Source organism: Triturus cristatus, chromosome 5_2 (genome assembly GCF_964204655.1).
Source record: "Triturus cristatus chromosome 5_2, aTriCri1.1, whole genome shotgun sequence".
Lineage (NCBI taxonomy): Eukaryota > Metazoa > Chordata > Amphibia > Caudata > Salamandridae > Triturus > Triturus cristatus.
In genome coordinates this window covers 761,923,556-761,949,481 of record NC_140588.1, presented here as the reverse complement: position 1 = coordinate 761,949,481, position 25,926 = coordinate 761,923,556, and the positions used below count along the sequence as shown (strand labels likewise).

Genomic DNA, 25,926 nt, shown 5'->3' with positions numbered 1-25,926 from the left:
ACAGTGGGTTCTTTACATACAATGCAGCTCTCTATGCCATAGTATTTCAAATTGTACTCCACAGAGGAGACCAAACTAGGCCATTACAGGGCTGGAAATGCTTCTGTGCCAATAGACATGGAATTTGGCTTCGCAATTTGCACCAGACTACCCCTTTGTGATGTGGCAAAGCTTGATTTGCAAATGGTAGCTTCATACCAGTAATGGTATAGTCTAGTTACAAGGACAACGGGATGGAAATTACCTAAAGTATTTCCCACTGTTTCAGACTAATTGAAGTATTTCAAGTCATCACTTTTGAACTTGACTCAGTGACCCCTCATCTATGTGCCTTTTGTGCTTTCTCTCTCTATATGGTCTCTACTGGTGTGTTCTAACTACCTACTTATGCCCTTTTTTACATTCTGTACTCTCACTCCCTCTTCTGCATTTCAGTGTTATTCTGCGTGTTCCTCTAATTCTCAGTCTGTTTCCTATACTCCTTTCTCCTCTTGTACCTTCTCTCATAGTATTTACCCTACTTCCATATCTGCGAAGAGTTCCCAGTTCCTCACTTTCTGTCTGAGAGAGGTTTCTCAGTATTATCAACACCGCTTCTTAGCTTGTTGTTTAAGCATGTTTAGATTTGTTTATAGTTTGAGTACGGTTTAAATGTCTTTTAGCTTATTAAATAGCCATCTAGCTGTTACATACATAGAAATGCTGTGCATGAGTGGGACTGATTTCTTCAATATTAATGACCAAAGTAAAATGTTTATTGGTCACTTAGACCTTGAAGCCGCCCGCCTGCCCCTGGTCATTGGAGTCCAAGACGGCCTATCCCCTGGTGGATCTGCCTAAAGTCAGATGCCACCAATGGCATAGTGGAAGCTCCCCCTTCACAAACCCTGCTGTTCTCCCACCTCCAAGTTGGGCAGAGGGACTACACGTTTGGCAGGCCTGGGCACGGCTGACTCAAGGTGGTGCTCCCACTCCGTCAATGTCTAAATGACCACCATAGATGCGTGAGATTGACAAACTGTGCTAGTCCATAGAGAACATATGCTTTGCAAATGTCTGATTTCATTGTGTACTGGAAGAGACCAAGCTAGATACTGATAAAGAATTGCACGATATTGTAGGTTTATGGAAAACGTAAAATATAAAAAATAAGTGGCCAAAGTAACAATGATAGAGCCCAAATGTGGGACATCACAGTATTCAGTTGCGACCATTCGTACATCCCGTACACAGCCTGCCAAACCAGTAAGAACAATAATGCCACAGTGGCATCCACTAACACAGCAATTAAAAGAAATTCTGGTCAATAAAATGAAGCATTTCACGCAAGTGGAACAGGCATCTACCAACACTAAATATAGTTTAAATTGTCAATGAATAATATAAGCTAGAAGAGTTTCTAAATGGTTAAAATATATGATTGTTCTGCCATCTATTGGAGCAAAAGACACACAAATGATGGACGGAATGCAGAACAAATCAAAACATTCACCCCCAGTCAACAGATCTCGGTTAAATCTATTGTTCTTTTGCTCACCATCCCACCCCAGTTTAGACCCAGCCTTATGCAAATCAGTCTTGACCCTGTGCCTCATGGGAACAGTCCAGACCCAACTGCCAAGCCAGGTCCTCTCTGGACTGGAAACAAGCTTCCTAAGACCAGTTTCGGGATTTTACCCCTCATCAGCTAGGGTAGCTTGAATCCAGTGGCACAGTGAGCCCGGTACCTACGTATGGGTATACCTGGCGCACCTACGGCGAGAAAGCAAAAGACACACAAATGATAGACGGAATGCAGAACTAATCACAACATTCACATCCGGTCAACAGATCTGGCTTAAATCCATCGTTCTTTTGCTTACCATGGAGGACAGAGTGAAAGAAAAAATGAAATCGTAGAAAATTGGACGCTCAAAACAAGCAAAATCAAAAATTATGGAAGCCTTTATTTAGAAGTTCATCGAAACCGATCTAATTGCTACCATCAGATTTTCACCTATTTAAAATGTCTCTTTTACAGTGCTTTAAATCTGCTTGTACAAATATTTTTTTCTGTATTAAGCTTGTTGTATGAAATGACAAACTAGAATGATTATATAATATGTAACATTTAAATATAATCTTGAGTAAAACATGAATATGTCAGTTTCAAGAACTTTTTCGGTATAATGTTTATTATAGTGCAATACAAAGTCATGAATATTAACCTATCAATATCTTTTTTTATTGGCAGGTCATTTTAATCTGGTCGTTGGTGACATTTTCTACACCAAAGTATAGTACATATGAGTACCCTCCCTGGGCTGTGGCACTTGGCTGGCTTATGATACTTTTCTGCATTATGTGGATTCCCATTTTTGCTGTCATTGAAATTGTTAAGAGTGAAGGATCCCTATGGCAGGTATGTTCAGTATCACTGGTAAGATACCGTAGTATAATGTGCAAAGTGTAATATGCACAAATCAGATGTAGGGAGTTCACCGGGCAAGAAAGCAAATTCTAAGCAGTGGCTGTAAGCATTTAGGGCAAAGGATCAAAATTGAGGACAACAATTTAAGAACAAAAGCTAATTTTACAGACACGTCTGAGGGGTCATGTAATATTGATCAAACAGTCATATGTAGCAAACATATATAGTCTAAGCAGAATGACCCTGTCAGAACTATTGGCATAGACCAGATTCCTATAAAGTAGCCTCTGCATCCTTAGCGAGATCAAATGTTGCTAAACAAGGTAGTCTCAAAATCTGAGGTTGAGGTGCAAGGCACTTAAAAGTGCTCTCAAATAGCAACATAATGTACCTTCCTCCATCACTTCAAATGTCTATGGAGCGGAGATTTGACTTTTCCACACAATCGCAGCAAATAAATTCTGCTACGCATGAATACTTGCAAACTGAGTCCTGAGGGAATGTTACTCAAAGGATGGATACCAGGCAGCCACTGTCTGGCCGTGTCATAGAGAGAGAAGCTGTCAGAACCCAGCAAGAAAAACCCAAGGGAACTGGGCCAGCAGTACTCGGAGAGGATGGAAGAGAGCTGGGCTATGGGTATTCTTGGCACTTTTGTGTGCACTCACAAAGGGGACATTATGCAAATTGGCCTGTCTAGGACAGTTTACTTCCCACAAACGCATGAACAGGTACTGGGAAAAAAGCAGGGCAGACCCTGGCCTGTCTTGAGCAGCCTCTTTTTGGTTAATCAGGCATGCCTGTACAAGAAGAATGCAGAGAATCACCTTTTTTTGTGGATCCGATATTTAGAAGCTTACTTTATGTTGGGCACTGCATGTGCAAACAGAGATCCCATTTTCATTATAAAGGCAGCAGTTATGTGAGGGAGAAATTATTAAACATTTTTTTAAATATTTCTGTGCGGTGGTGCATAAGATCACAAGATAAAGGGTGCAGGTGGCATACAGTGGTTGTAAAATGTATATGCAGCCAGTGTACTAGCAGCAATTCTTGGGAGCACCCAATTCATGCTAGAAAAGAACATGTCAGCATTGGTGTTGATAAGGAATGCAAATATGTGCCCCGTCTTGGTGCTATATAAGTGCAGTCTCCCATGGGCTATTTTCCCCTGTCTCCTGGAGGTTGAAGGGGTTTCTTTGCACCAGGCCCAGCATGTTAGAGGAAGAGCTATCCATTGTACAACCAGCAGTTTTACTGGCAAAGTCTGGTCAAGTAGCAGTCTGGGGATGAAGGCCCAATTTACAAATGTTTTGTGCTGGGTTTGTGTTACGTTCGTATCGCTAACCCAACACAAAATGTTATGACAACTGTGCACTGGGTAGTTTCCCAAAGTAATACAAAGTTGCCCTATGCGCTGCCTTACGTTGCCTTGCGTTAATGAGGCATTCCGTGGGTGGTACATGTGCATTCCTAAGTAAACACTCATGAGTTCGGACGCTAATCCCGATCTACAAACATTCATTGACAGGCATTTGCATGGAAATATTAGTCCTCCTCCAGGCAGGCGTAATGAGGAACAATGTTTTCATTTCTCCTCACTTTTCCTACTTTGTATGTGGGTTGAATTGTACAGCACACACATAAAGCAGGAAAAGTGTAAAAGGTTAGTTTTTGCGCTGGAGGAGTCCCCGCCCAGTACAAAACCTATTCGTCATACAACACATTCACCCTTGCACTGTGGTTTAGGGTGTGTGTGTTGGTTCGTGCAAGTCTAAAGTGCAACAGTGTAGGGAGAGAGGAAAGCACCACCGTATCTTAGTAGATACAGCTCTGTTCTGCTCGCTCCCTTTAAGGTAATGCAATGCAGCAACTTTGGTTGCAGCACTGCGTTGTGTGGATTTATCGTAAGTTAGGGCTTTTGCCTTTAGGGCATAAGTGTGACATTGGAGTGACCTTACCATTAATTACAAATGCTACGCACTGTGCTATGATAAGTGAAATACATTGCGAATGCTTCTAGGGCACCATTGGTAAATACATTATAAATCATTTTACTTTATGCTCTCCCTACAATTTGGTTACTAAAAGACATCATTAGTTCTTTTTATTTAGAGTGGTAAGCAATCCTTGAGGTTCGGTTTCCAGCTGGGCATAGAAAGACATTAAGGCCTCAACTTATACTAGCATGGAGACATCAGGGGGTATATTCACAAGAACGTGTGATAAACATCATCATAAAATGCTAACGCAACTTTACACATCGCAGCCCATCGTGGGAAAATAACCCGGTGTTAACGTGGAATTCACAACACAGCGGTAGCATGCGATAGTTCACTGAAAACGCGGCCAATATCAGCGAGACAACCACCCTGACGGAGATAAAAACACAATCCACAACACCAGAAAACGTGCAATGAGCCCATTCGCGATGAGAAAAGCAGGGATAAGCACCGCCAGCACTGCAGAACACACTGCAGGAAGGAATAGGCACAACAAAAGCCTGAAAAAGAAAGACAGACCTAACAGAAAACGACAGCCAAACACAATGGAGGCAACCCGAGGCAGCAGACAACTTCACCATTGGCAACAAAACATTGTACATGGCAGGCCATCTTGGACAAGATGAATGCAGCCTGAGAGTGGAGGAGGACAATGGCAGAAAACCAGAACTCCAGCAATGATGCGAAAGGCAGAAACAAGCAGAAACACGCCAACAACTAGAAGGCAGCAATGCACACCAGAGGTGGGAGTCCAGCGCCACACCAGGAGCTGGATGACATGGAGGAAATGGTGTCCACCACATCAGTCTGGAGATGGTGGCAGGACTCGGGGACCACAAACTGCATCATACAACAGACACAATAGCAACAGGGAGAGGAACCAGCAGGGACTGGAGGAGATGGGCACAATGGCACACATGCACAACCAAGCACAGCACAACTGCAGACAAACCATGCCCAAGAGTAACAACACCAACCAGGAGCACAAGTCACACAACCCAGAAATGTCACACCACTGAACAAGCACAGAAGTGAAGACAACAACGCCTGAAAGGGAGAAGGCTGAGCCAAATCAGAGCTGAAGGGACATCTCACACACAATGCAGCACACACACATAGGAAGCAGAGCACCCCAACATCCAACACAAGGTGGTACAAACACTAACTTGTGCACAACCAAACACAGGACACAAGTGCACCCGCCTGTGGCCAGCAAACGGCTATACGCAACTGGCAAAGCACGAAACAGGGACATGATAAGAGCACAAGTACAAACACACAGTCCTGATGGGGTAGCAATGCACATATGGCAGGGAGCCAGAGAGTCCGTGACACACACATTGGCATACAAATCAAGACACAACACAGTTGGAGACAATTGAAAGTGCGGAAACTTAATCAACAAGTGAAAGTCAGTACAGCCAAGAGAAGTGCCATGATATGCAGACAAATGCAGCAGTATGTCTGAATGAGGAACAAAGGAAAGCGCCCATGTCCACCTCGGGGGAGTCCCTCACCAACACAAGTCAGTGTCAACCCGCGTTGGCTGTCCACGCCTGGAACATGAGTCCTGGCCAATGCAGCCATGTCCACTGTCATCTTGGGACATGTGACCATATCCACAACATGCAACCATGTGTCGGGACACGTGCAATGGCTCACATCCAGTTGTGGCTGCAGGTACCTTGTCACTCGTCCATGAACGCGAGTGCAGCTGCATCGGCCAACATCTCCAATGAGCGATCGTCGTCTCCCACATCTGACATGTCACCGACATAATCCATCAGTTGACCCAGACAGATGTCCTGACTCCAACCACTGGACCCAATGTGCACCAAAGCCCAATCGGGTAGTGGCTCATTGTGCTCCCTGCACACTACGACTCATGCAATCTCCCAGGTCCAGTTTCCAGCCTGCATGCCAAACATCCATGCATGCCATAAGCGGTCATCCTGGTGACACTCCTGGTTGAAAGCCAACAAGGGGCGCACACACACGTTGTAATCCAGGTCAGCTACTGTTACATTGGAGAGGCAGACATCCGTGGACCTCTCAAATATGCACAAGCGACAATGCAACACAGGCTGCATGCAGGTGACGTGCGCAAGGCGGAAGCTCAGCCGGTAACTGATCCGCAGCACAGCCAACGGCAGTGCCCCCAGTACATACAGCAGACGTGCACGGTACAGCTCCACATGACTGTAGTCGAGCATCTGTCTGGGATGGTCTGCCATTGCATCAGTGGCTCTGTTTGAAGCGGCACTGGCTTCCTCTGAGACAGTCCGGTGGATGAAATGGCACAGCTCAGTGCAATGAGCAGTGTCTGTGTGCAAAGGGTGCAGGCCTTGGGTGCGGTGGGAGTACGCGTGAAGGCCATTTCAAGCATGCCAACTATGACCAAGGACCACTGCGTGTGCGATGTGTGCATGTTGGTCTCACATCCGGCAGTGCGCAGTGTGTGAGTCGCAAGCAAATGCTATCGTATCTGTCAGGGGGTGCTGGGCACATGCAAGTTCCTGCTTGTAGCTGCAGATGTGCTACCACCTGATAGTACAGACAATGGACCTTTCAACCCTAAGGTAACTTCAACAGCTGCATGCATACCGGAGACGTACAGAGTCTGGTCGTGGGTGTGGTGGGACGCCTGCGACCCTGGGATTCATGGATGATATACCCAGCACGACTACGCAAGAGCGGACTCACTGTGAGTAATGTTGCCACACAGCTGCTCCTCCCTGCCATGGACACACACACTTGTGTGCGCTGCAAGGTTGCATCATGTGCACTCTTACAAGACACCATTCTAATGTCTGTCCGCGCATGTCCAGCGCCATGCCAACAATACCGCGACACTGGCCTTTGAAGGTGTGCGCCCACTTGGGTGTAGGTCAGTGGTCCGGACAGGGTGGACACAGGTGTTCAGCCCATGGCTGGCTGGGATCCCGCTGCAAATGAGGCCAGGCAACAGACTTATCCATCCGCAAGACTGATACACATGACACCTGGCATGCATGTGCCAAGAACCCGAGCATCCTCGCGCTCCTACTTGTCCCTATCCCTGCAGGCCCACCTTCCTGGTACATGCCACATTGCAACATCATGCCCTCGTGGCTACAACATCCCAAAACAGAGACACTCTTACCGTACTTCATGCACCGGCCCAGGTCCGGACCATGCCCTGCCCCCCTGCCGAACCAGCACACGCAGCCTGTGCATGCAGGGGGGCAGGTGCCGGGCTACATGTCACTGCCAACGCTGAGGTGACATGGCAACGTCCGCAGAAGACAGCACACTGTGATGTTGCAGGGCCCGTGTCCATCATGCTGACACAATGAAAACACGGACACACTTGCTCAGATGGAGAAAATGGCTTCGGGCACGTGCGCACAGCCACATCTATTATCAGGCACTCTTACCGGGTGACACCTGTGTTGGATGTGTGTGGGGTGTGTGCACACCAGCCGGCAAGGGCTGCCTGGTGCAGTCAGAAACCAACAACAGTGTACATCGTAAAGGACACAACCATTCAACCATAGAGGCCCCATGATTTGTGCTGCACTGAGTTAGTAGCCCCGGATGCACTGCGTCCTGCATGGGCCTGCCGCCACGTGCAGCTGACTTGCGGTGCATTGGGGCAGGGTCACGGGTGCAGAGCAGGTTCACGAGATGACAAGGGGCCTTGTCGCGGAGTGTATCGATGGACAATGGAAGGTGTACCCCCAGGGCAGGATGCAGAGGGCAGGCCCACGCTGATACAGTCACCATGGTGGAGATGAATGGAACAGACACATGTCGGACACCAAGTCCGGTCCAGCCAGAAGAAGGGGCAGAAAACCACCAGGCCATGGGCTCTGATGCCACCACGGTCCAACCAGGTGGTGCCCATGACTCATTGCGCACATAATTAGTGGCACCACTGGTGTTAGGGGATGCCTTCTGCGATGAGGCATGTCCAATGGTGTGGAGTCCTCCACATCTTTCCCAAGACACAGTTCCACATGTGTGACCTAATGGACCGCAGTGTAGGCCTGCGGCAGCGGTCAGCATGGGTCATTCACCGAGTGTCGCCGACATAGGTTGGATGGCCCCACCGGCCTGTGTAATTCAGGTTCAGTGGCACCATGGGACGCGGACTTGCGATGAACAGGGTTGATGGCACCAGGTCAGTTGTTGATAGTGTTCAGTCAAGTCCGTGACTGTGACCCGGCTTTTGTCCGAACTGAGCGGCATCTTCCTCTTACTCCTCTCCGTGCGACCACTGGTGTGGACTCTTTTGTGATTCGCAACTAGGTGCTGGGTGTGGGACCTATTGGTCTGAAGGGTAGTCCTGGTCCCTCATCCACGTGTCACCGGCTGGCGTTGAACAGGGTTAGTGGCACCACGTGTCGCCGGCTGGCATTGAACAGGGTTAGTGGCACCACGTGTTGCCGGCTGGCATTGAACAGGGTTAATGGCACCACGTGTCGCCGGCTGGCAGTGAACAGGGTTAGTGGCACCACGTTTTGCCGGCTGTCGTTGAGCAGGGTTAGTGGCACCATGTTTCGCAAGATGCCCATATGGAACTATGCCTCACTGATCGGTGGGGTCTGGTGCTGTGGCCACTGCCCCGGCTTTGGGGTCACTGCCATTCAGGACTCAGGACACAGTTTCACATATGGGACCTACTGTGCCGAAGATGACGCCGGTGTAGTATGTGAATGAGGATGGAGTAATATGGCCAGCGTCGGGGTCCAGCGATGGTCTGAGAGGTTGCCAGGGCTGCGCCACTTGGGCTTGGAGTATGCGCCTGCACGTGGTGGCCCCTCCGTGACACACGGCGTGTCGGCAGCTAATCAGTGTGGCTTGGCTGGGCAGGGGCGGGCCTGACTGGTTCGGGGTCCAGCGGGCCGGGGTACGGCAGGCACACAGGATCGCAGGCAACTCCGCTCACGTGGATGGCGTCGGCCTCGTGGTGTGGTGAGAGGCACCACCCTTGCAGAGACATTGGGCTTTCCAGAAGAGGACCACGCCCAGGGCTTCGTGCTTTTTATTCACACCCCTACGCTGGCCTGGCGTATGCCAGGCCATCCCACTCCACGCACGCTTACGGGGGGCATGTAACAGGCAACATTTCCGTAAACTCCCCCACTGGCTGGGGTGACATGGTTGTGTCCACTGTCCACTACACTCCATACACCAGAGGTGTATTTTGCCATGGATATGGGAGTGTTCTGCATACTGCGGTCTGTCCAGCACATCTCCGCCACACTTGGCATTGTATACTTTCCCAATCATGGTTCTCCAGCCTACTTCACACATGCCTGGTTGCCACCTCTCCCCACATTAGGCTAGAGTGTGGCTGAGGTGCCATGCATTTGATGGCTCATGTGCAGGGCTTGCCCAGGTTACCATTGTGAGTTGTTCTGTCGTGTCTGGTAGGGGGACATGTTGTTTTGCATGTTGGTTGTGAATTTGTGACGTGTGCATTGCCAGGGTTGTGAGTTGCATGGTTGCGGAGTTGAGGTGATGGGGTGTTCATTTGGAACTTAGCTAGGGGCTGTGCATTTCCCTTGGTGCCATCCTGGGAACACAGGTTGCTGATGGACTGTCGGTGGATGGAGGAATCATGCACATTGGCTGGGTATTTGGTGGCGACATTGGTGGAGGTTCCACGGTGTTCGATTGTTGCCTGCACATTGATGTGAGATGTGTACTTTCTGTTGCGGTGATTATGTGCTGTGTCGGCAGGGGGCACAGGTATGACATGTGTGCTGTGGATTGCCCCCAATACGTGAGTGCATCCAGCTATGATGTATGGTCCCTGCTTGGTGTCCAGCGGATCCTGCGCAGTGTGTTGGACGTATAGGGACTGGGGTACCAGGCTGTGGTGATGTCCAGGACAGGTGTGAGGGACTTGGATGTGGCTCGCTGTGTGACTCCTCCGACTCTGGTGGGTGTTGGTTGGGGTACCAGAGGCCAACAGGTGCAGCACAGCCAGCAGCTTTGTGTGGGGTGGGATGTTGGTTGTCCACTGTGTTGGTTCAGTCGGCCTGTTGGGCATTGTTGGTCAAGATGCGTAGGCTGGTTGTCCTTTTGGGCCTGTGGTGGGCAATTACATTGTCAGGTGTTGGGTCTGTGAGGCTGGTGCGTTTCCTGGGGTCCACTGTCTTTGTCTGCGCTGCCTCTGTGGTGGTCCGGGGGGTGTACCGGGTGGGGGTTGGGGCCCTGGTGTGGTGACGGTGGATGTTGTGGCCCTCTTGGGTGTGCAGGCCGCATGACCAGTGGATCCATGGCATCTGTTGCCCTTCCGATGTGGCTGTGGGCTGTGCTCCCCTTTGTGGTGCAGGCTGTGGTCCGACTTTGCACCAGGTCAGAGCAGGTGTTATTTTCCTGCTGCTAACGCGCCTTGTCACCTGTTTTGTATTCTTATCGCAGTTCTGTCTGGTCGTTCTGAATGTTGTGGAGTGGTGTTGTCATGGATTTTGGCACAGTAACGCCTACTCTGCATCTCATTAGCGATAGTTGCGGAGGTCTTCTGTGGCGATGTTTTTTGCGGCTGCTATCGCGGTTGAACTGGTGCTGTGGGCTGTTAACACCAGCTTGTGAATGGGGAGATAAATTTATCACAAATTTGGCTGCGATAAAGTGCCGTTAACGCCGCGATAGCTCCTTGAGAATATGCCCCTAGGTCTTTACTCCTTCCATGACATAGCTGGTGACAATGTTACCCCTTAATTCCAGGGATGAGCAAAACCTGGCCAGAAAATGTAGGGACTTTGTCAGGCATTATCATAAGCATGTAAGCAGGCTGATGTTCTCTTTTTTTGTCTGATGGTACTTGTTCATTGTTGAACTTGGCCCTTTTTGGCAGGTTCACCCCTAAACTTTTTGTCTTAGCTCTGACATGATGTTGGTGGTTTTAGGCCTCTGGGCACTTTAGCACTGTGGTCCAGTGTAAAGCGCGTGCGCTCTCTGTGTTACATTAGTAGGGTTGGCATGCCCTCCCATTGGAATGCATTGGGGATTCCCTGATCAGTGTGTGTCAGTGGTAATTCCTGTTATGAGAGGTGCAGTGTGGTCAAGTCTGGTATGTATGAATTTGTGAGAATAAATGCTGCGCAATGGTGTGTGCAGATTTATGATGACTGGGGGAGAAATGCCACTTTTAGAAGTTGGCATTTCTGTGTGCAATGTGTCTGCCTGCCTTATGTGAATTGCATGTCTGGCTTGTGAGTGACAGGGGCTGGGAGGGATGTATGACGTTACAACACATACTTTTACAACCCATGCACTTACAACACAATTTTTACATCGCAACATCCACTACAACGCATTCCATTACATCACATGACACTACAACGCATTTGAAAAAACTACCTTTACAACGCATTCCATTACATCGCATACTAACTTTACAACGCATACCATTACAACGCATACTGTTACATTGCATTTAAGGTAAGTATTGGATAGTATAGGGGTAAAAATTACTATTCTAACTCCAGGGGGTGCAACAGTAGGGTAAGTGTTGGATAGTGTAGGGGTTAAAAATTACTATTCTAACTCCAATGGTATGCATTGTAATGGTATGCGTTGTAATGCCTGCGTTGTAGTGACATGCGATGTAGTGTCATGCGTTGTAATGGTATGCGTTGTAATGGTATGCGTTGTAGTGTCATGCGTTGTAAAGGATGTTCCGTTGTAATGCCTGCGTTGTAAGTGTAGTGCGATGTAATAGTTGCGTTGTAAAGGTTGTTTCCCGCTGGGAGGTGTGTGTGGCTCCAGGAGGGGCAGGGTGAGCCAGCGCTGGGCTGAATAGGACATCTGGGGTTGGAGTAGTGTGAGGGGTAATCCCCTGACTCTGAATAGGATGGTGCCTGCCCTAGTGAATGCTGGCTCTGCCCCCTGTGGCGTGTCTACTCACCTAGCCCCCACCTGACAAAGGGGAGGAGTAGCTTGCAAAACAAAGTGCTCCAAATCCCCCCTGAACCAGTTGCATCTGGTTCCCCCATGCCCTGCACTAAAGACAGAGGAAATGTTGATATACATATAGGGGCTTTAACCTCATGATGTTGTTCAGTTCTTGTTCCTGACTTGGGGGCGTACTGCTGCTGGGGCCCAGGAGAAACCGACATGGGGGCTTACCTCCCTGCTAGCCTCCCTGGGCCCCGCCACACCCCTTGATCTCCAGGAATCTGCAGCATCTGTGCCATGGACTTCAGGGTTTCTAGCGCTTCGTGAGCGCTGTGCTTCATGTCTTTGTTTGCCCCAAGAAGTTGGAGAGCCTGAGCTGTGCAGCGCTGGGCTGCCATCTTTGGAGAGGGAATCCCCAGCGTAGGGATTCCCCCATGAGGCTGAGCACCGCGGGAGCCCACCATGCATTGATGTTGTTTTGCGGGTGCCCACCCTGCATTTTTTCTAATCAATTGGCGGGTATGCCCACCTCGTGAATTTATACTTAATAAAACCGGAGTGATATAACCTTGTGTGGAGTTCCTTTTGTGGTGTGCCTGGTATGTTGTTGCTGTGTGCGTGCTCAAACGCTTTACACATGGCCTCCGGGATAAGCCTGACTGCTCGTGCCAAGCTACCAAGGGGGTGAGCAGGGGTTATCTTTGGCGTGTAATTCTCTTGCCCTGACTAGAGTGGTGGTCTCTGCCTGGCTTTGGCACAAGCCTTAGCCAACCAGAGATCCCATTTCTAACATTCATGGTGAGTAGTACACACCTTTTCAAGGACTCCAGCACCCCAAGATGAGAGGAAAGCCACAGGATGAACCATGAATTGCTGTAAATGCACAATGTACAAGAGAATCCTAAGAAATTCCCTAGGCCTGGTGGTCTGGTAATTCGTATGACTACCTGCCATCTTTGTGAAATCACATCCCCTGCTAACAATGGAATCCCCAGAAAGAATCCCTTGCTGGTACTTTCACATGCAAAGGTAAACCAGGGAGGGTGGTTAAAAGAGCTGTTGACCTTGTCCCTCAGCTCAAGAAGTCCATTGTAAGTGGCAGACTATGGAGAAATCTGAGGGCTCATATATGTTGGTAGTTGATATCACGGAAATGATATTTTGATAGGTGAATATTAAAACTCTAATATTGTGCCATATATCTGAAGCAGATTTGCCAAAGAAAATCTAAAGTTATTAGCAGATCAGAAAGGCCTTCTAAGGTTTAACTCTATTTTATTGAAATTGTTTACTTAGCTACACAAACATCCACCTACATCGAGTGGCCATTGGGGCGCAAAGTTTAGCACGTGAGGTGTTTTAAGGATCAATACCCAGAACTTAAACTGAACTCCATCCCATCCCCCGTACTCCAGTTCACAGTTAATCAAAAGACAGTTGCATTCAATGTACTTCAAGCGGCTCCAAAAGGTGGCAGGGTAGAGAGGTCCATGGTCAGTAAAGGTGCTACCACCCTCGCGCAAATCCAAGAGACGGGACATTTATCGATCCGTTCGAGGAGCCTGAGTTAGGCTCAGAATCCGTAAGTATTTCAGGCACATGAGCTTCCTGAATTCATCGGAGACTAATTTTATGCAGGATGCCCACATTTTTCCAAAGTAAGCCTCCCTCCCCTCCTAGTTTGTCGTAATGTTTTCCATCCCCAAAAGATCCCACATTTGCATGAGCCAACCTTGGCATACTGGGACTTCCTCCTTCCCCAAAAGGACTCTAATGGCTTGTTTAGCAGTGCATAGAGCTAGTGCAATCAATCACTTTACCTCAAACTGAACGTAGAGGATATGTTATTTTATTAGGCAGGCCCAGAAGAGCAGGGCCGTTTCTACCATTAGGCAGGACTAGGAGGCCGCCTAGGGCGGCAAAAGGGGGAGGGCGGCAAAATAACCTGGAAACGGCCCTGCGTGAGGTGCAGAAGAGGGCAGGGGACGTTAAGTCCCTCTCTCAAAGTGCAGGGATTCCCAGCACTGCCAAGGGAGTGTACATGTGAGGCGCAGTAAAGGGCTCACCAATTACGCCACTTTCAGAGCACAGGGACCATCAGACCGGCCAGGGCGGCAAAGTGCTTGGCAGAGGTCTTCCTCCGGTCGTGCTCCTCGTGCACGCGCTCAGCCCGGGGTCCCTCTTTTGTCTCAGTTATTCGCATTCATTATTAAAAGGCGCCGGAAACAAATATGTCTGACATCCGTTGGCAACAGTGGGTCGGTGCCATACATCAGGCTGTGGACGGACAGGGATGAAAGAGCTCTGCGCCACCCTGGAGCTGCGCGGCGTCAGCCATTCAGTGCGCCAAGAAGATTATACCAGTCGATCAGGAGTGAGAAGCCAGGTGCTTGCTACTGTTTTTTTCTGGTTTCGTGGCGCTGTTAATAATGTTAATAACATGTTACTAATTCCCAAATGGTTTTAGCAAGTAAGTGCTTATCCAAACTTGGGCCAAGTATTGTAGTTTTTGCATTAGGTAGAGATTGTTTATGCTATGATTAAAGTAAAGTAACTTTTATAGCATTGTTCTAAGTAGCACACAAAATTACCAACTGTGTAATTTCCACGTATAATGTGATGGAGCAACAATGTAAAGGCACCTTCAGAGTGATAAGCGGCAATATATACACGTAAAAGCATGGTAATTGCTATAATAATTATTAAATAATAACGTGTTATGATACTTTTATCATACTATTAGTTACAAAGGAATGCAAAAAGTGTACAAACACGTTATTTAATTCATTTAAAAAAACAGTGTAATAACACTTTATCAAAATATGTTTATGACATCCCCAGTACTCAGTAAACTATTACTTTTATTGTAAAAATAGTGTTTTCTAACAAAATAATCAAAGTATTTTATTATGGCAAGAGTTATAAAAATAACAATGTGATAGTACATTCAATTGTAGTAACTTTAACACAAAACCAATGACAAAGTTGGATAATAATTTTATTGGCATACTATTAAACAGGCGAAAAGAAAATGGGATGGCAGGATTTTTGTAAGAGCCACAACAAAGTGAAATTCCTCGTTCATTGAAAGGAGCAGAAGATATTCTCTGTTGGATACTTGATAGTAGGCATCGTGTGTAAATAAATATAATATTCACTGATGCATATACAGCCTGAATTATTACTAATAATATGAATTAATTATTCATTCTCGCCTTGAATACATTTCTCCTTCCCAAGTTGAATATTGAAATTTAATTTTACCGCATCAATCTATTTATCCATTGCATCTTACAGCCGGTGAATTCATAGCTCAAACAGATAGACCTTTAGAAAGCGCCTCATGAAACCCAAGTTCAGGCAAAAAGCGCCTGGGGCTCTGCAACCTGGCTTTCCATGCACTAGCACACTAACTTATGCTCTTCATACTGGTCACTTGATCGAGCGAAGACTATATCATGTGATGTCACAGAACGCTGCTACCCCCACCCACCCAACCATCCCCCACCCCATCTTTTTGACATCCCGCAAACTAAAATAATACAGTTATTTTCATATAGCGCTTTACACGATGCGTATACAGTTTCCAAAGGCTGCAAACTCACGATTGCTCTATTTACCTACCTCGGCAGGATGGAAGACCGAGTGTGCTTAGCAAGTATTACAAACTTGTAGCTGATGAGTGATGGTAGTAAAAGGGAGGGGGCGGCATTTTTCAATTCTCGCCTTGGGCAGCAAAACACCTAGAAACGGCCCTGCAGAAGAGTATGTGTGGGAAACCACGGAATGTCTGCGGAGAACATGCCACGAATGCCGGACAGGACCTCGTGCCAGTATCGCTGTAGTATTGGGCAGCGCCACAGTAGATGTGTTAAGGTCCCTCTTTGTCCACACCCTCTCCAACAGTCGAGCAATTTAGGTGGGGACCAGGCCTGCATACGCTCCAGGGTATAGTACAGATAGAAAGTGACTTTAGTTAATGCCGCCCAGTCTGCGCATGCAATGATATACATCAGTCCACTCCTCATCCGAGAGCTTGGGGTCCAACTCCCCCTCTTACTATCTCAGAGCCAGGGGGTGCGTTGAGGGCCATTTCCCACCAAAAGGCCTTTTTAAATTAAAGGTGGGAAATAACCATAACTACAAAGTTATTTAATAATTAAATTCCTGGCACTGATTTTAGAATTTAATTATGTTAATAAACTACATTTTAGATGAATTTGCTGTCTAGTTACTTCAGAGAATTATGATAATGTTTAATGTGAAGTATTTAGAGTTTAAATTTCAGTATCTCTCATAGGTAGGTTTCTTGAGAGGATTTACCACCTAATTATAAAAGTTTCATGCCAATCAAATTCACTTTTGAAAGAGTCAAACCCCACTACTGTTTAACAAAAAGCTCATATCGGATGCTGACCAAGGGCATCATGCCTAGTGAACTGCAAGAACTAGGTGAAGAGGGAGGGTTGCATCACTACATTAAACACTGTAAGGAAAGAAAATGTATACCATTTAAAGACGGAGTACTAGAATCATGGTTTATCAAGCTTGATGCAAACACAGAGAGGGCAGTTGCTTATCCTAGACTGGCGAAAATATGTTTAATGGGATGGTAAATTACGTGGATGATGGTTAATAAGGCAACATACCACTATAGGGTGTGTACTAAGAAATCTTAAAACATGCTCTAGTTACATAACTTGTGGTATTCTGCTGTTTTGCAAGCCTAGTCATGACGCCATCTATACTGTTCATGGTTGGCAGTCCCAAAAAATAATTGTTGACTCCACAGGTTGTAAGTACTCCTCAGACCTACCAGGAGAAATTACACATGCTCGGTGTCCCTCGAGACCTGATTACCCACCTTTTCCTGGGGAAAACGACTCTGTGGAATTAACATGTTTTAGCAGGATCGAACACCCAGGTAAATCGGGCAAAAAATGATTAGAACCCAGGCCTTTTAAAACAGCAACCAGCAGTGTAGGCACAAAACAATGCTTCTTCTCATATCTGTTTGTTATAATTTTCATCTGTGTTTGCCAGTATCACATGTCTGACATTCAGCTCTAGGTCACAACAGATTTATCAGAAATCCATGGAAGGTTCCTAAATGCGTCTTTCAGTTTCATTATAATGTATTCCAATCCTGATTTTGTTAGGTCATCCGAGACAAAAATCTTGCAGAAATCCCTTTTCAGATGTACCAAGGCTTTGCATCGGTGCAGTGTAACCAAGTGTGACGCAAACTGACACAATACCTTGATAAACTATTTCCAGGACATGAACTGTTTTGCCCTGGAGAGTTGTCAAAAGGAAAGACAAATAATGCTTTGAGCTACTTTGCGTTACTTTACGGCAAGGGGCAGTCCATAGGTGGTACATGGCCATTTCCATGCAACTACCCATGGATTTTAACACAAGTCCTATTTATTAACAATGGCACACATGGCTTTGTGCCCCAAAATAATGCCGTCTCGAGACAGGCGTCAAAAAGGAAAAATCTTTTTTTTCTCTGACTTTTAGAAAAATGCATATGCCCTGTACTATACAACAAACATTCAATGTTAGTCTAGACATAGGATTTTGTACTGGAAGGACACCTTTCCAGTACAAAACCTATTCTAGACATACACACAGAGACTTGAACTAAGGTACAAGGGTGTGTGCATTACTTAAGGCAGGCTCAAAAAGGTTGCCATGCGACGTTACATAACATATTTGTAACTCTGCCCCTAAGTTTGGGGATTGTCCTCCAAATTGCTTTTACTTAATATACTTTTTGCACAACAACCCACATAAATGAGTACAGCACAGCAGGAAACCTGGAACTGGAAGCTGTTTGAGCCCTGCTGCAGAAATATTCCACACTCTGTATCTGCTTGTTTCCTGCTGTAAGCAAACCTATCTAGGAATGGTTAGTCTGTTCGTATATGCTGAATCTCAGAATAACTCCAAAGAGTCTATTTAAAAAGGCAATTTTAAGTAGGAAAAGTAGTCCCCCACTAGTACTACTTCCCATGTGGCTCATGAGTGTACCCAAGGGACCCCTCTTTCCAACCATACACAATGTAGCAGGTAACATGGGGTGCCCACGCCAGGGTGCAAGCTTTTCCCACCCACCTCTTCTTCTCCAATGGGAGCCTGTGTTCTCATTCTGGACACAGGCTCCTGTTGAAGTCAATGCAAGCCCGACCAAACCGAGTCTGTAAGCATCTGGAAACATCATAATTGGTCGGTAGGACTCCCCGAATACGAATCGTTCGGAAAGCATTCCTAACCCGATTCGGTGGGAATGCTTTCCTAACGGCATCGTAATTGGTCCCCTATTAATGAGGAGGATCATACTGTGATCAGTTTTCCTCATTTTTAGGTCTCGCATAGGGCAGCGCATGCGCTGCCTCTCCGAGGCATTAAGTAATTTGTAAATGTGTTGAATCTCCGCCTACTGCAGCTCTTTGTCAGTAATTGGTTCCTGAGCTTGTCTGTTTTAGTGTGTTGGTTTCTGACAGGCTAATGCCCTTTGTCGATCAGCCTTTACTTTTTTAAGAACGCCCACGCAGCACCGCCTAACTACAGTAAACATGCTTTATGTGGCATGAAGTGTTTCAGTTGGAACTCTTTTGTTTCTTTTCGTGGCTATTGCTGAAAGAGTTTAGCTGTGTTTAGTTTGAGGCATTGGAATGAAGTGAATTGGGTCAGTAGCGTGTTTTATTATTATAGCTGTGTTTACTTTGAATTGGGTCCATAGCGTGTTTTATTAGCTGTGTTTTCTTTGAGGCATTGGAATGGAGTGAATTGGTTCCGTACTTTTAGTGTACGATGGTCCGTTTCTGCTATTTATTTTGTTTTCATTTTTTTTTTCAGAACAATTACACTGTTATTTAGCGCGTTTTACTTATGTAACTAGAAGGGTTTAGCTGTGTTATTTTGCTGCATTGGAATGGAGTGATTTGGCTCGTAATTTTAGTGTACGATGTTCCTTTTTCTGCTTTTTTGCTTATGTTTATTTATTTTCCCGGGAGAGTTGCATTGCTATTTAGCGCGTTTTGATTTATTTTCCCGGGAGTTTGGCTGTCTTTACTTTGTGGCATTGGAATGGAAAAGACCTTTCGCATCACTCTGTGTCTTCATTTGCATCTCTTTGAGGCTGGGAACGAAGAGATTACAATCTATACTGCCCATTTTAATGTACTTCATTATCTTGGCCTGGTTTCGGTTCTCAGCTGTCACAAACAAGTTGACGCTTCACACCATACCAGACTTTCTGTCTTCCGATTTTTTTACCCTTTTCACACATTATTCCCAATTGAAGGGCACTGCGAAGTGGCTGTGTGCGCGTAGCGTGGATGCGGGTAGGAAACCCTTGAATAATAGTGTACATGGGCGCAATGCTTCAGGCTCTTTTATAGTTGTCCCTTGTGCCTTTATGAATATATAGCAAATGGCACACCATGTACTGACTTCGTAAGGATAGCAGGATGATTTGATGTGTGAATGAAGTCCCGTAAATATACGATCATACTTGATATCAGCAGCGAGCGTGAAGCGTGTTGATGTGTAAAATGGTATACATTTGCCCAAAACAAACGTTTCTTATTTACAACTGTGCTCGTGTTATAAGGAACATCAGTTTAGCCTTTGGTGCTGTTTTGTTGTTGTAACCACATGGGCTCACTGTTTTCGGGTGTTTTATACTTGCAAGCTCTAACTTTATTAATCCCTCTCGAATCTCATCCCATGTTCTAAGTATGTAAAGACGGCAGGATGATTTCATGTTACAATTTCGTGCTGTAACTATACTATCGCAGCTGATGTTAGCAGTGAGCGTGAAAATTCATCATTTTGTAGACAAGCACGCCGTCGTGCATAAAACTAAACATTTGTATTTGAAACTATGCTTGTTTTATAGTGTATATGGGCTCAGTGCTGCAGGCATTTTTTTTAGTTGTAACTTCTGCCCTTATTAATTCACAATAAATGTCACATTATATTCCGAGTGTGTAAGGATAGCAGGATGAGCTGAGATAACAATTACGTGCTGACATTATACTATCACACCTGCTGTAATCTGCCAGTTTTGCGAGCATTGGAATGGAGTGATTTGGGTCGTAATTACTATCGCAGCTGATGTTAGCAGCGAGCGTGAAAATTCCTGATTTTGTAGAGAAGCACGCCGTCGTGCTTAAAACTCAGCATTTGTATTTGAAAATATGCTCGTCTTATAGTGTATATGGGCTCACTGCTGCAGGCAGTTTTTTAAGTTGTAACTTGTGCCCTTATTAATTCTCAATAAATGTCACATTATATTCCAAGTGTGTAAGGATAGCAGGATGAGCTGAGATAACAATTACGTGCTGACATTATACTATCACACCTGATGTAATCTGGGAGTTTTGCGAGCATTGGAATGGAGTGATTTGGGTCGTAATTACTATTGCAGCTGATGTTAGCAGCGAGCGTGAAAATTCCTGATTTTGTAGACAAGCACGGCGTCGTGCTTAAAACTCAGCATTTGTATTTGGGAATATGCTCGTCTTATAGTGTATATGGGCTCAGTGCTGCAGGCAGTTTTTTTAGTTGTAACTTCTGCCCGTATTAATTCTGAATAAATGTCACATTATATTCCAAGTGTGTAAGTATAGCAGGATGAGCTAAGATAACAAGTACGTGCTGACATTACACTATCACACCTGATGTAATCTTGGAGTTTTGAGAGCATTGGAATGGAGTGATTTGGGTCCGTAGTTTTAGTGTACGATGGTCCATTTCTGCTATTTATTTTGTTTTAATTTATTTTTCCGGAAGAGTTGTACTGCTATTTAGGTCGTTGTATTTATTTTACTAGAAGGGTTTAGCTGTCTTCATTTTGCGGCATTGGAATGGAGTGATTTGGCTCGTAATTACTATCGCAGCTGATGTTAGCAGCGAGCGTGAAAATTCCTGATTTTGTAGAGAAGCACGCCGTCGTGCTTAAAACTCAGCATTTGTATTTGAAAATATGCTCGTCTTATAGTGTATATGGGCTCACTGCTGCAGGCAGTTTTTTTAGTTGTAACTTGTGCCCTTATTAATTCTCAATAAATGTCACATTATATTCCAAGTGTGTAAGGATAGCAGGATGAGCTGAGATAACAATTACGTGCTGACATTATACTATCACACCTGATGTAATCTGGGAGTTTTGCGAGCATTGGAATGGAGTGATTTGGGTCGTATTTACTATTGCAGCTGATGTTAGCAGCGAGCGTGAAATTTCCTGATTTTGTAGACAAGCACGCCGTCGTGCTTAAAACTCAGCATTTGTATTTGAAAATATGCTCGTCTTATAGTGTATATGGGCTCAGTGCTGCAGGCAGTTTTTTTTAGTTGTAACTTCTGCCCTTATTAATTATCAATAAATGTCACATTATATTCCAAGTGTGTAAGGATAGCAGGATGAGCTGAGATAACAATTACGTGCTGACATTATACTATCACACCTGATGTAATCTGCGAGTTTTGCGAGCATTGGGATGGAGTGATTTGGGTCAGAATTACTATCGCAGCTGATGTTAGCGGCGAGCGTGAAAATTCCTGATTTTGTAGACAAGCACGGCGTCGTGCTTAAAACTCAGCATTTGTATTTGGGAATATGCTCGTCTTATAGTGTATATGGGCTCAGTGCTGCAGGCAGTTTTTTTAGTTCTAACTTCTGCCCGTATTAATTCTGAATAAATGTCACATTATACTCCAAGTGTGTAAGCATAGCAGGATGAGCTAAGATAACAAATACGTGCTGACATTACACTATCACACCTGATGTAATCTTGGAGTTTTGCGAGCATTGGAATGGAGTGATTTGGGTCCGTAGTTTTAGTGTACGATGGTCCATTTCTGCTATTTATTTTGTTTTAATTTATTTTTTCGGAAGAGTTGTACTGCTATTTAGGTCGTTGTATTTATTTTACTAGAAGGGTTTAGCTGTCTTCATTTTGCGGCATTGGAATGGAGTGATTTGGCTCGTAATTACTATCGCAGCTGATGTTAGCAGCGAGCGTGAAAATTCCTGATTTTGTAGAGAAGCACGCCGTCGTGCTTAAAACTCAGCATTTGTATTCGAAAATATGCTCGTCTTATAGTGTATATGGGCTCACTGCTGCAGGCAGCTTTTTTAGTTGTAACTTGTGCCCTTATTAATTCTCAATAAATGTCACATTATATTCCAAGTGTGTAAGGATAGCAGGATGAGCTGAGATAACAATTACGTGCTGACATTATACTATCACACCTGATGTAATCTGGGAGTTTTGCGAGCATTGGAATGGAGTGATTTGGGTCGTAATTACTATTGCAGCTGATGTTAGCAGCGAGCGTGAAATTTCCTGATTTTGTAGACAAGCACGCCGTCATGCTTAAAACTCAGCATTTGTATTTGAAAATATGCTCATCTTATAGTGTATATGTGCTCAGTGCTGCAGGCAGTGTTTTTAGTTGTAACTTCTGCCCTTATTAAATGTCACATTATATTCCAAGTGTGTAAGGATAGCAGGATGAGCTAAGATAACAAATACGTGCTGACATTACATTATCACACCTGATGTAATCTTGGAGTCTTGCGAGCATTGGAATGGAGTGATTTGGGTCCGTAGTTTTAGTGTACGATGGTCCATTTCTGCTATTTATTTTGTTTTAATTTATTTTTCCGGAAGAGTTGTACTGCTATTTAGGTCGTTGTATTTATTTTACTAGAAGGGTTTAGCTGTCTTTATTTTGCGGCATTGGATTGGAGTGATTTGGCTCGTAATTACTATCGCAGCTGATGTTAGCAGCGAGCGTGAAAATTCCTGATTTTGTAGACAAGCACGCCGTCGTACTTAAAACTCAGCATTTGTATTTGAAAATATGCTCGTCTTATAGTGTATATGGGCTCAGTGCTGCAGGCAGTTTTTTTAGTTGTAACTTCTGCCCTTATTAATTTGAAATAAATGACACATTATATTCCAAGTGTGTAAGGATAGCAGGATGAGCTGAGATAACAATTACGTGCTGACATTATACTATCACATCTGATGTAATCTGCGAGTTTTGCGAGCATTGGAATGGAGTGATTTGGGTCGTAATTACTATCGCAGCTGATGTTAGCAGCGAGCGTGAAAATTCCTGATTTTGTAGACAAGCACGCCGTCGTGCTTAAAACTCAGCATTTGTATTTGAAAATATGCTCGTCTTATAGTGTATATGGGCTCAATGCTGCAGGCAGTTTCTTTAGTTGTAACTTGTGCTCTTATTAATTTGAAATAAATGACACATTATATTCCAAGCGTGTAAGGATAGCAGGATGAGCTGAGATCACAATTACGTGCTGACATTACACTATCACACCTGCTGTAATCTGCGAGTCTTGCGAGCATTGGAATGGAGTCATTTGGGTCCGTAGTTTTAGTGTGCGATGGTCCGTTTCTGCTATTTATTTTGTTTTAATTTATTTTTCCGGAAGAGTTGTACTGCTATTCAGGTCGTTGTATTTATTTTACTGGAAGGGTTTAGCTGTCTTTATTTTGCGGCATTGGAATGGAGTGATTTGGGTCGTAATTTTAGTGTACGATGGTCCGTTTCTGCTTTTGGGCTTATTTTTATTTATTTTCCCGGGAGTTTGGCTGTTTTTACTTTGCGGCATTAGAATGGAAAAGACCTTTCGCATCACTCTGTGTCTTCATTTGCATGTCTTTGAAGCTGGGAACGAAGAGATTATAATCTATACTGCCCATCTCAATGTACTTAATTATCTTGGCCTGGTTTCGGTTCTCAGCTGTCACAAACAAGCTGACACTTCACACCATACCAGACTTTCTGTCTTCCGATTTTTTTACCCTTTTCACACATTATTCCCAATTGAAGGGGACTGCGAAGTGGCTGTGTGCGCGTAGCGTGGATGCGGGTAGGAAACCCTTGAATAATAGTGTACATGGGCGCAATGCTTCAGGCTCTTTTATAGTTGTCCCTTGTGCCTTTATGAATATATAGCAAATGGCACACCATGTACTGACTTCGTAAGGATAGCAGGATGATTTGATGTGTGAATGAAGTCCCGTAAATATACGATCATACTTGATATCAGCAGCGAGCGTGAAGCGTGTTGATGTGTAAAATGGTAGACATTTGCCCAAAACAAACGTTTCTTATTTACAACTGTGCTTGTGTTATAAGGAACATCACTTTAGCCTTTGGTGCTGTTTTGTTGTTGTAACCACATGGGCTCACTGTTTTCGGGTGTTTTATACTTGCAAGCTCTAACTTTATCAATCCCTCTCGAATCTCATCCCATGTTCTAAGTATGTAAAGACGGCAGGATGATTTCATGTTACAATTTCGTGCTGTAACTATACTATCGCAGCTGATGTTAGCAGTGAGCGTGAAAATTCATCATTTTGTAGACAAGCACGCCGTCGTGCATAAAACTAAACATTTGTATTTGAAACTATGCTTGTCTTATAGTGTATATGGGCTCAGTGCTGCAGGCATTTTTTTTTAGTTGTAACTTCTGCCCTTATTAATTCTCAATAAATTTCACATTATATTCCAAGTGTGTAAGGATAGCAGGATGAGCTGAGATAACAATTACGTGCTGACATTATACTATCACACCTGATGTAATCTGCGAGTTTTGCGAGCATTGGAATGGAGTGATTTGGGTCGTAATTACCATCGCAGCTGATGTTAGCAGCGAGCGTGAAAATTCGTGATTTTGTAGACAAGCACGCCGTCGTGCTTAAAACTCAGCATTTGTATTTGAAAATATGCTCGTCTTATAGTGTATATGTGCTCAGTGCTGCAGGCAGTTTTTTTAGTTGTAACTTCTGCCCTTATTAATTCTCAATAAATGTCACATTATATTCCAAGTGTGTAAGGATAGCAGGATGAGCTGAGATAACAATTACGTGCTGACATTATACTATCACACCTGATGTAATCTGGGAGTTTTGCGAGCATTGGAATGGAGTGATTTGGGTCGTAATTACTATCGCAGCTGATGTTAGCAGCGAGCGTGAAAATTCCTGATTTTGTAAGCAAGCACGCCGTCGTGCTTAAAACTCAGCATTTGTATTTGAAAATATGCTCGTCTTATAGTGTATATGGGCTCAGTGCTGCAGGCAGTTTTTTTAGTTGTAACTTGTGCTCTTATTAATTTGAAATAAATGTCACATTATATTCCAAGTGTGTAAGGATAGCAGGATGAGCTGAGATCACAATTACGTGCTGACATTACACTATCACACCTGCTGTAATCTGCGAGTCTTGCGAGCATTGGAATGGAGTGATTTGGGTCCGTAGTTTTAGTGTGCGATGGTCCGTTTCTGCTATTTATTTTGTTTTAATTTATTTTTCCGGAAGAGTTGTACTGCTATTCAGGTCGTTGTATTTATTTTACTGGAAGGGTTTAGCTGTCTTTATTTTGCGGCATTGGAATGGAGTGATTTGGGTCGTAATTTTAGTGTACGATGGTCCGTTTCTGCTTTTGGGCTTATTTTTATTTATTTTCCCGGGAGTTTGGCTGTCTTCACTTTGCGGCATTGGAATGGAAAAGACCTTTCACATCACTCTGTGTCTTCATTTGCATGTCTTTGAAGCTGGGAACGAAGA

General features: G+C 44.9%; 1 protein-coding gene across 3 annotated transcripts in view; it reads left to right on the top strand.

Annotated features, from left to right (window-relative positions):
* Positions 1–25,926, top strand: part of LOC146829237 (sodium- and chloride-dependent neutral and basic amino acid transporter B(0+)-like) — a 561,372-nt gene that overhangs the window by 477,415 nt on the left and 58,031 nt on the right. For all 3 annotated transcript variants that reach the window (XM_085607862.1, XM_085607864.1, XM_085607865.1), the window contains one exon: positions 2,234–2,401. In XM_085607862.1, coding sequence (XP_085463988.1) covers positions 2,234–2,401 — 168 coding nt within the window. The remainder of the gene's footprint in view (positions 1–2,233; positions 2,402–25,926) is intronic.